The sequence below is a fragment of the Centruroides vittatus genome, unplaced genomic scaffold (assembly GCF_030686945.1).
Source record: "Centruroides vittatus isolate TY-2023 unplaced genomic scaffold, ASM3068694v2 contig_12, whole genome shotgun sequence".
NCBI classification, from domain to species: Eukaryota; Metazoa; Arthropoda; class Arachnida; order Scorpiones; family Buthidae; genus Centruroides; species Centruroides vittatus.
Window position 1 is genome coordinate 225101 of NW_027120767.1, and position 12071 is coordinate 237171.

General features: G+C 30.7%; 1 protein-coding gene across 5 annotated transcripts in view; it reads left to right on the plus strand.

Moving 5' to 3' along the window:
* Atac3 (Ada2a-containing complex component 3) overlaps positions 1-8660 on the plus strand; it is a 52826-nt gene extending 44166 nt beyond the window's left edge. For 3 of the 5 annotated variants that reach the window (XM_067279939.1, XM_067279930.1, XM_067279948.1), the window contains exons 7-11: positions 5462-5581; positions 7485-7615; positions 7698-7797; positions 7880-7974; positions 8399-8660. In XM_067279939.1, coding sequence (XP_067136040.1) covers positions 5462-5581; positions 7485-7615; positions 7698-7797; positions 7880-7974; positions 8399-8548 — 596 coding nt within the window. In that variant the 3' untranslated portion in view covers positions 8549-8660. The remainder of the gene's footprint in view (positions 1-5461; positions 5582-7484; positions 7616-7697; positions 7798-7879; positions 7975-8398) is intronic. The other 2 variants (XM_067279958.1, XM_067279965.1) reach the window with 2 other exon arrangements.
* The last annotated feature ends 3411 nt before the right edge of the window (positions 8661-12071 follow it).

Genomic DNA, 12071 nt, shown 5'->3' on the forward strand with positions numbered 1-12071 from the left:
TCACTTAACAAGTTATGAGAAGTCCCAGATTGTGCACATGCTACATAAGTCTGTGTTTAGCACCCATTCCGCTAGCATCTTAGTGTCACTTGTGATCATACATTTTTCGAAACTTATGTTCAGACATATTATATATAAACATCAATGACCGCAGCCCATTATATAATAAATATGCCAAATTCTTGGGCTATATAAAGGCTATAATTAAATATTAGAAATTAAATAATTTGACTAGAGGAAAGCAGTTACGCTGCTACCTCATATTAAATTTAATGACTAATTTCAAATTAAATTTTTTTTTTTTTTTTCTTTTTTTGCAAACCAAATTTGCATTCCAGGTTGGTTCATTCCATGCAAGAAGAAAAGATGATGATGATTCACTCTCCTTAACAATGTATATTGTATAATTTGCTTTGAATAAACATTACACATAAAATATTTGAGTATTTTTTTCGGCATGGAATGGAAGGCAGTATTATATTTTACATTAATTTATATGAGAAAAATTGTTTTGCTTAACGAGTGTTTTGCATTATGAGTAAGATTCTAGAACGAATTATGCTTGTTAAGCGAGGTTCCACCATACAGTACATGTCATTCTATCATATATACATTAAATAAAATGAAATATCATCATAATCTATATTTAGCTCAATCATTTACGGCAGTTGGTGTATTTGCTTATGATATTCAGTTTCGTTTGTTGTATGTTTCTATATATCATAATTAAATACAACTCATTATCATTAATTTATGTATCAAAAATGAGCTGATACTGGTGTAGTTTTGTATGTCATTCATAGATAGATATTTAAATAGTGTGATAAAATGTTGTATGCCTAGATGATTGGTATATTTAATCCTTCCATAGCTAGTTGTGATGTTTCAATACAATGTAATCAACTGTAAATAATGTACTTTACAATACTACATAAATTCAAAAAATGTTATGAGCAGTCTTAGTTGTGGTAATATGGTGGATTGATTGGAACAAATTAAATAGAATTATTCCCTTCAGTAATTGTTGATAATGTATAGCTAGTTATCAAGTAAACTGTTTAGTCAAATTAATTTCCTTATTATATGATTAAAATAGTATTGCTTCAGCTAATAATAGCATTTTTCCTAGAAATATTGTAGAAAAGCTCGTAAAAAAGCAGTAACAAATTGGCTTAACCTGGCTTAACCAATAATTTCTTCTCAGAATTGTATCATTAAAATTAAATATAATATCCTTTATAACGTATGGATGTGAAATAGTTCAACACAGCATATTATTTAACACATTGGCCAGGACAACATTAATATTTAAAAATATAGAAGGAAATTTAAATATTAATGCCGTCCTGGCTAATGTGTTAATTAATATAATTTTATTATTTTAATTAATGTGTCATAATCCTGGAACGCTTTTTAATTGTTCATTTTGCATATTATGGCAGATGAGTAGCCTCTAATGAAAGGTCGACTTCACTGGTAAAAGACAGTTTTGTTTCCTAGGTGTGCAAAAAGACATAACAAAGACATCTATAGTTTCTCCTATTTTTAAAAATATTTAAAACAGTATATTATTATATAATCTATATAGATGTATATTAATTTCTAAAAATAACCCATGTTTTCAAAAGCAGTTTTAACATTTTTACTGATTAAAGATACTTTTTTTTTTAAATACTAGACAGCATTGTAACTGGAGAATTATTATTTTCTCTTAATATTCTGATAACTCACATGGTTTATGCATCTTTCAATTATAGATTAACTAGCTGTTACCTGTAACTTCACCCGCATGGATTTTGCAAGCAAACACCATTTATATTCAGTATTTCGACAACCATAGTAATTGTTATATAACACCTACCGCTGAGAATGATGAGAATTGCTAAGAATCAAATGAACTGTTTTCAATTTGATCAATTTTCTGGAACATTTACAATCGTTCTATAATCAAATTAAATTTGAATTTGTTATTGTATATTGAAACGGTTTGAACATTTGGCTAAAAAATCAAAATATATAAAAATACCCTATAACAATGTCTGAAATGTTATCAATTTAATACACCTAAGTACTCAATAAAGACTGAACACAGTTAAAAACAAAAAATTGCATCTAAAATAGTACAGTAGAAGCCATTCTTCATGTTAAGCCTTAATGCTCTCCCTCTCTCTCCTGCGGGGGAATTTCGAAAAATTCCTTCTTAGGGTACGTCATGGAAACGCACACTAACTGTGTACCAAATTTCACCTCTAGATTCAGCAGTTTGCTCTGGGCAATGATGAATCAGTCAATCACTCAGTCAGGACAAGTAATTTTATATATTTAGATGATAATGTTCAAAATTAGTATGTACAACCTGAAATACAAAAGTAAAAAATTATATTATTAAGCATGTTTAATCCCAGAATGAATTTTTTCATTTTTCTTACATAAAATGTAGCTGTTATTTTCTTATTTTTATGCAATATTTAACAACAGCAAAATTATTGCTATTAAATGATGTGTTCCGAGTTTAAGTTCTTCGTTCAACTTGTCTCTTTAATTTTGCAGAAAGTTATAACTAAAGCAATTAAACAAGTCAGGAAAAGAATGAAAAAAATTAAACAGTAATTATGAATACATTTTATTTCTAAATGCATTGTTTTCATTTTTATCTATATTGTTATTTTATATTGCTTGAGAATATTGTTTTAATTTTATAAACTTTCCAACAAATTCCTTTTGTTCTTTATTATATGTTTTATTTTTAAAGTGAAGTGTGCATTGAACAATAAAATTATATTTATTTGTTGTAATTGTTTTTTGCGCTCCTGTAATTGTGTAATCTACAGTCAAATTTTTTTAAAAATTAATTTTCCACTGTTGTTTAACTTTGATTAAAAACCAACAATACTTAAGAAAAGTGAACATTTTTCAAATTTCCTTAAATTGAAACAAGATATTTGAATATGATCTTTTTATTTGAATGTTTAAGTGGAATTTAAAAATTTTAATATTTATATATGGTCATAAATATAATTAAGTGGTAGCAAAATATCCCCAAAGAAATATAAATAATTAAGAAATATTTCTAATGTAACTTATTCCTGTTTATAAGTTATAATATCTAAAATTTTGAACAGTTCACTCTTTATAAAGGTTATGCATTTCATATTTTTCAAACAGAATAATTACACTTTTTTATTCTATTACAAATGATAAGCATAAATAAAACAAACATAAAGTATACTGAATACTTCAGATAACAAAAATTTATATTTATGATTTAAGTAGGGGTATCAAATATACAAAAGCTTTTGTTGTAATTGAAGATTTTTACTTTCCTGGCTGTTACATGTGCATAACAAGGGAAACTATTGGAATTGTGTCAAATTTGATTCTCTAAGCTTTATGCAAATCTCCACATTTTGAGACCCGCTGAAACCAAAAAGGGGAAATTCCATAGATGTGTGTGTTTGTGTCTGTTTCATTTAAAGATTGAGGGGGTGGGAAGATATGAGACTTGAATCTCTCTATCTTGAGAGAGGTCAAAATTAATGATTTTACTCATTGTCAACATTTACAATTTTTTTTATAAAACTCATACCCTCAAACATAAGCTTTTTGACATTTTATAGTAACTAATACTACAATACGCCCAAACCTAAAATTTAGTTAGAAGGACGAAAACATTCAACGAAGAACAAACGTTTTCAACCTTTACAAAGGCCACCGCCATGTTCTGTTGGTAGAATTCAAATCGAATAAAAACAGAAATTTAAATAATGTTTGTTGTATATGAACATTATTCAAATTCCCGTTTTTGTTCGGTTTGCATTCTAATAGTAGAACCCGAGGATGGCCTTTGTAAAGGTTGAAAATGTTTGTTTTTCATTGAATCTTTTTGTTTTTCTAACTGGATTTTACATTTGGAAGCATTGTAGTATTATATACATCCAGTTTGGGGTAGGGTTTCTGTTATAATAAGTAATAATATATGAAATTTTGTTATAAAACACTTTTTAACAGCCGAGAAAATTATTTTGAAATAAATCTTCATATTAAAATTAGTACAGCCATTGCATCATTCAGTGATACGTGACATTACCATATATCTTTAAAACAAAGATAAAAATAGTTATCTGTATTTGTTGTAGAGAACACTGACAATTTCGGTTGCCACTGGTTGGTTTCAATATGCTAGGATTTTCAGTTGACAGGCACAAAAGTTTTGAAAGGGGAAAAATTGCCTTTTATGTGAGCTAATGTGATGAAATTTCAGTTTTCGTACAGAAATTTACTTTTTAAACTAATGATATCACAAATAAATGATTTGATGAGAAATAATTTACACATGTAATAGAAGTATTAATGGAGTTTTTTAAATAAGTTTTAATTAATGTTACTGTTTATTGTATTATTTGTGTGGATAACATATAATATTTAATATTGTTTTATCATGCATAATACCCCTCCATTTCAGGGGGTTCTAAACCTTTAAAGGAATTAATAAATTGATTGATTATCATGCATAATAAATATCTTTAAAAAATTCAAATAAATAATGTTTACAAAATTTATATTGCATATCTTTAAGAATTTTTAACTTTAGGTTGGCAAATTGCGTATATTTTTACAATTAATACGAAAATTGACATCCACAATAATTGAATATGGAATTTCATATACCATATTTACTTGCATGTAAGATGAGGTTTTTATTCATCTTTTACTGCTTTGAAAATCTAGGTCCTTATCTCATCTTAACGTCCTATACATGCGAGGGAAGGATTCTTTGCATTTTTGCAATAATTTTTGTGAACGGTGTATTGAAATTTTTTACCAGATGCCCATCCGCTTGTGTTTAAAAACAAAAATATTTTATCTTAGTTGTTTGAATCGTTCTTGTGTATTGCCAGGAGTAAAGATGAACAGCAATAGGAAAAGCAAAGCTTTTGAATTGAATTCCAAAATCACACGGGAGCCCGATATAAGTTTTAATCTATTCCCACGTGAAAACAGATGATTATTCGGAAATCAAAATTCGGAGAAACCCATAATCGACGGAGAATGGATTTGACTGTTAAGAATTGGCAAAACAAAGTTCCCCATTGTCCGGCTTTACATGAACAAATTATGTTGTCAATTTTACAAGATTATTCCTGAAAGTTTAAAATTCCAGTAATTTTTGCGGGACAATATGTACATTTATATGCATTTGATATTTTATTTGCGATTAAACAACAAAAAATTAGAATTGTATTAATAAATCTAATTTTTTTTATTTTCATCTTTAAAGTCACACCTTGTTCTATATGCGAGGTCGTCTTATAGCAACAAAGTAAATTATTTTTCACTGAATAAATATTTTTAAATATCATATATTAGATAATTCACATGCAGACTTTTTATTTTTGAAGTAATTGTAACTATTATTTTAATATCTTAGTTTTGTTATAACTTTTTTATTTTTCCATTTTAGCATCTGCTACCACAGAGGCCTTGCAATGGTTAGAAACACATGGTATAACTATGTTCCCCAATGATAATTCCACACTTATTGCTTCGGCAATTGAAGGAGGACAGACTATTTCATTAACAGGTAAAAGAATTTAGTCTGATTATCCAAATGTGGACTTCAGTTTTGATCTGTGGAATGAAAGTTTATAATTTTGTAGTAATTTCTTCAAAGTTTCTATTTACATACGCAGTCATACCTTAATTTGTGTGGGATTTTGCTGTAGTGTAGTTAATAATTTGTGTATAACAAATATACACTTGTACTTTTAATTAATTAATTATGGGATTCAGATTCACTATAGTCTTGTATATATTTAGTACAGTTTTTAAACTTTCATGTAAAATCAGTATTTTTTAATATATTCAAACATTTCAATTTGTGGGAATCTCACTGATAGTAGTGTTACTTTTACATATGGTGACCAGGAAAGAAAAAAATTCAGTATTATTCCCAAAAGCCATAGAAACAATCCATTATAGCAGAAACCGTTCTTCTGTTAATATGATGCAACCAATTACTGTATTTAATACCACATATCTTAACATTCTTGAAAACCCTAGGTCTGGCAGCATTCCCAATAATAAATGGAATGAGCTTTTCTGCCAAACCACTGCAACGTAAAAGTACAGTAGTGGGATTTTTTAAGTTTATTACCACTGCTATGTTCATTCTGCTTAACAAAGCCTTTTCTTGTCAGCAAAGTTTTACTCTAAGTCAGTGTTTTTCAACCCAGAAACCTGCTCAATATCTCACTATTTTTAAGTTAAAATAATTTGATAATCTAATGTATTTAGTATACATTAGATTAAATGAAAAATTTATCTATAATTATATATATATAAAGAAAATTTCATTTTAAATGAAATAACCTGGTATTATACCTAGTATATTTTTTACTACATTATGTATATGTTTATACAAGTTTTTCATTGATATAATAAATAATTAATTTGAAGTAGTTTTAATTTTGACACTTACATTTATTGTTCTTTGGGTTTCTTTCGAAAATAATATATTTAATAACCTTCAAAAATTTTCACGGCACTCCGGTTGAAAATCGCTGCTCTAAATACTGCATATTTAGGATCGTAATCGCCAATAATGTTTGTAGTTTCTAAATGGAAAAGGCAACTAATAATCAAGTATGAGGAAGATGCAAATTGATATTTTTGCTTTCCCCACATTGAATTTTGAACAAGCATTATGACGTTGGATGAATTTTTGAAGTCATCACTGCTTGCTTTAAAGTTGGAAATGTTTAGTTCCTAAGCTGCTTTCGGAGCCTTCTCCTGAAGTATAGATAGAGAAATTGGAATGTTAGAAGATTGATATCTACAAAAAAACCATACATTACCTCATTCAATTCCTCATTAACAGTCTTCTTCATTTTCCTGCATTCTCAAAAGTCATTTTTGTTCCATAATATTGCTCAGCTGTCTGGAATTGTTCATGTACACATGATTAACTAAGATTTTTGTATTTCCTTTCATACATTTCACAACAGCAGTTTTTTCTTGGTTGTGAGATTATTCTGTTTTTATAAACTAATGTAATTGCAATTTAATCAAATGCACCCTTACCCTTTACGCAGCACTAATTCTAACTGCTGTTTCTGTCGTGTATTATTTCATATACTGTGCTGTCAGATAGCCATCTAATATACAGTAAAGTATGCGATTGCATGCCATCTCTAAGCCACAATGATAGCCAATAATAGGGAAATTTTTATGAATTCAAATTTTATTTTTCTGTTACAAATAGTAAAATGAGATGTAAATCATTGGAACATTAAAAACTTAAGTAATTCCAACTGTTTCACTTGAAAATGCAAGTTTTCAGTGGTGCAAAATTTTGGAAATTAGGACAGTATTTTATTTTCAGTTAATGTAATATAGTCATTATACTCTCATACAATTACTTCCTTTTTCTCAACCATATAGAGATTTTAATGAATCCAGTTAATTTTAATTACTTTTGTTTTCAGAGGCAGGAAGATTGGCACTCACATGGGTGAAAGAACAACAGAATCTGGCGAAGAATTCATCAGTTCCACAAAACACGGAAAATTCTCTCGGTTCCAATGGTATACAAAGTGTTTCGCCCAGTGGAAATCAAGTAAGTTAGTGGTCCTAACGTTATCTTTACAGTTAAATTATAATAAATAAATTAATTTGTTTTATTTGATTTTTTTTTGTAGAAAGTTATTACTATATTAGCTGATCAAGGTCAATTACCTTCTATTATAAATAATTCTCCTCCATCATCTGTAGTGGTTGTGAGTGGATCACAAAACAGAGGTATTTATTATTATTAAACTGATTCTAAAATATGTTTATAGTTTTTATGTCTTCTTTTAATAAATTTTTCTCTCATTAACAGGAAACTCTGAAGGAAACTGTATAGAATCACCTGCCAAGAGACTTAGGAAAGGATCCCAACAGTCTTCAATAAAAACATACGGAAGGACATCTATGGTAATATAATAATTCTTTCTACCTAATTTGGTAGTCCACTTATTGCAGTTATGTCACATTAAAAAATGTTCCAAATGTTATTTTAAAAAGTTTTACTCTGTACAGGCATACCTTGCTTTAAGGCACTTCACTGTAGAGCACTTTGCAATTCACATTTATTACTTTTGCCACTCGCCTGGCACTGGCTTAGGGTTTTCAGGATTTTTTGACTATTTTTTGCTTTTGCATTGTGTTTTTAGGCCTAGTGCTAGTGTAAATATGTTCTTAGGCTTTTTTTATATACACTGGCAAGTAAAAAACAGGCTACACTTTGCTTTACAATGGTTGTCCAGAATCCAACTCACCATATCAGTGAGGTATGCCTGTATTTACATTTACTAGAATCAAAACAATTATTCTTATCTTATGTATTAAATTGTTTTAGAATAATATTGAAAATGAAAAGGAAAAATTACAGAGAGAACTAGACGAAGCTCGAAGACAGGCGGAGAAATACAAGACCCAGCTCCAACAGAAGGAACACGAAGCAGAGCAATATCGCAAACAACTAGAAGAAATCCGGACAGCAAAATGAGAAAAGGATTATAATGTACACTTGTAATATTTAAATATCTGTATATAATTTCATTCTCAAAATGTGCAATTTCATCACAATCATGAATCAAATAAAATGCTGATTATTTTCAGATAGTAGTTTTTTAATCATTTTGTCTTCTTAATTTATAGTGCAGTTGCAATGAAATATATATGTTTTGTATCAAGAACGATTGAATCGAGCAGTAAGAGAGAACTACAGTATTGCCACTACAATTTTTTAATTTAGGACATTGCTATAAGTTTGTGTTAAGGATAAACTTTATTTATTATGTTAAAGTTGATAAATTGAGGGTTTAGTTGTTATTTTAATTTTTACTGTGAATGATGGCTCATTTTAAGTAACGTTGCAAATAGCCAAATTGAGATTTTTATAATAAATAGTGCACTGTGAAACAATGCAGCAAGTGGTATCCGTAATGAAAAATACTTCTGACTTATCATTTGCATGGGCATACAAATTATCAGATGAGGAGGAGGCATTTACTCACCTCAGCTATGAAATAAAAATTTAGAAAAGAGAAATCATCATCAACCTGCAAACTAGAATCATAAGGAATGGAAAATGCAGAGGGATCTGGAAATGAATGTGGACTAATTAAACCAGCTGTAAAGTCCCCAAGTGAGGTAAATGAAAAAATATTTCATCCACTATGCAAATTTCACAGCATAGAGCAGTGGTCAGCAACCTAAATACACCGGAGTGCCACATAAGTTTTTTTAAAGCGGACACTCCGCATGTCATTGAAATCAAACTAGCGAAACTATATTAAGAAAAATTTATATGACTATAATAATACACAGTACAATAAACTACTATAATAAAAATATCAGTTTTTTCAACAAAAGAAGCCTAGTGTTCATATAATTGCAATATAGTTTGCATTCTGCTTCAAAGTTTTTTATTTAAATAATTTAAGTGCTCTGTAATGTCAGCTGTAAACAACAAATTTAAAACCCAAGATATACTAGTGTTATAACTGTATGAAAAATGATTATTCCCTTTTTTCTGGGGATGATTGAATTGCTTCGAAAAGAAAATAAAAGAATGGTGTTTTTCATTCTTTTGTTTTCTTAGATAAATACGCAGAAATGTTAAAATTCGGCTAAGAAATTTGATTTTTACATTAAATTATTACTTGTCTCGTTCATATAAATTGCGGAATTTCTGTTTTGTTTGTTGCAGACGATTATATTTATGTTACCCAAACGAAATACATTTATTTAAATCAATGAATACATTAATTCTATCATTCTTCGCTGTGATTATAATATATATGTATACAGTTTATTCATGATTATTGCGGTTAATTGAAAGACTGTTTTAATGAAAGGTAGTCAATTTTTTAATTTCATGTTAAATTTAACATTAGAATTCATACTTTCTGAATAATATACATTTTGAGAACGATAATTAATTGAATAAACTCTAGTTGTGATGAGAGTTGAATATAACTTTCGATGTAAATAGAGAATTTAGAAAAATCTATTGAAATAGAGACTCGCATTCATTATTAATTTCTTTTATAATTAATCGAGAATGAATGTTGCTTACCAGATATTGTCGTAGATATTGATAAAAGAAAAGAACGAGTAATTTATTTTCTTCACTCAATTTTACAACTTACTGAATGAAAAACACTTCCGTAACACAGTAGTAAACCCACATTGTTTAAGAGTCAACTGAATTTACTGTTCTTGTTAGGCTATTAAATTTATGTCTTGAATTTCTGGAAGTAGTTCTGATGCTCAATATTCCATTTTGTATGTGTTCAGTACAAGTGGTAAATCCTACCAACATTCCTTCCACAGTTCTTTTTTCGTGGATCGAATAAATGTAAACCGAATCGCACGGTACCTAATAAATTTACCAAACTGGTAAATTTATTAGGTACCGTGCTATTCGGTTTATTAATCTTTGGTAGGCTTCCGTTTTAAAACAGAAAAAGCTCTTCGTTGTAAACAATGTTTTTCCCTTAGACCGGTTTGTTTTTATTTAGGTTCCGTTTTGGACAGGTTTTACCGTACGCTGTGAAATTTAGATAAATATTTTAACTTTAACATAAGCAGAACAAAGAAATACTCATAAAACAGAATTGGACAATTAATTACTGCACAATTCAAAATTCCCATGAAACATTGTTTTTAGTTTCTCCTTTTTTTTTTAACTCTTTCCGCCCTGTGGGCATTAAGAGGGCCTCTTTTTGCAAGCCATTATGGGTTCGGCCAGGCCCACAATGGGGCGACCGGTTGGTGAGGGACGGGGCCCGACATATCCGGACGGACCACCCCCCGAAAAATTCCTGGGGATTTTTCGACCCGTCGGGATTCGAACCCGGGTTCCCCAGAGCGGTAGGCTGCCACCTTTACCGCTCGGCCATCCGGCCTTTAGTTTCTCCTTAGAATATAGGCCGGTTTCCCATGAAATTCGCATTATTATAATCAGTTTAAACTTCAATTATTTTCAATAATTCTGTTAATAATAATAATAATAATAATAAGTTTCATTTACTACGTTTGCAAATAATTTACGTAATTTCTTAAAGAATATTTTCATTTTTAAATTACAATGAACAGGATAGAATAACTTTATAAGCAAATTTCTCAAATTATAATAATTTAATTATTATATAATAGAAAACCAAACGATCGCCTAAATATCGGGCTATAATATGGCTAATTAAATGGTTGGTATAAAGTAATTTGTCGCTAGAAATAGACGTTAGGAGGGCGCGAAATTCGACCGCCATATTGGTGTGTTTTTCCTCGCTCCTTGATTTCCAGCGATTTTCCACTTGTTTTCCAGCATTTCTATCGGCTGTGCTACAGTCCTTAATCCTTATAGTCTTCGGCCTTTTTTGCTGTCCTTTCTTTGCCCAGGTAGGAGTTTTACTTTTCGGATTTTTCTCCTGGAGTGGATTCTCCTCCGGGCCCTAAGATGGCGTCTCCCTCGCGCGGAAGCCGTCAGCAGCCAGCGCCGGGATCGGCGGTGAGCTTGCCTACCGAAGAATTACGATTTATTTTTCCCTTGTCTGAATTGAAGAAATTCCACTCCGTCGCCTTCGGCCTGCCGATCTTCATGTGGCTCTGAAACTGCATTTTCCCCAATCGGACAGGCTGCAAGACGTCCGTTACTCCCGAAGCGGCTTTCTCATTATCAAAACCCGGGACCATCAGGCCGCAGAGGCAGCCCTCAACATTCCCGCCATAGCCGGGATTCCAGTCCATGGTCGTTTGGCCCCGGACTGGCCATTACGGCCTATCTCCTACGTGGGGTGGACCCTTCTATTACAGTTAGGGAAATCTACGATATCCTCTCGGCCTCCTCTCTCCCGGTCACAGAGGTACGCCGATTTACGCGACGGAACGGAGACATCGTTGTGCCTAGTCCAACCATTTATTTCTCAGTAGCCAGTGCCTCTCCACTGGAGTCTGTCACCATTTATTACCAGCGTTACCGCTGCAAGCGGTTCATTCCTCGCCCACGTCAGTGTGACCGCTGT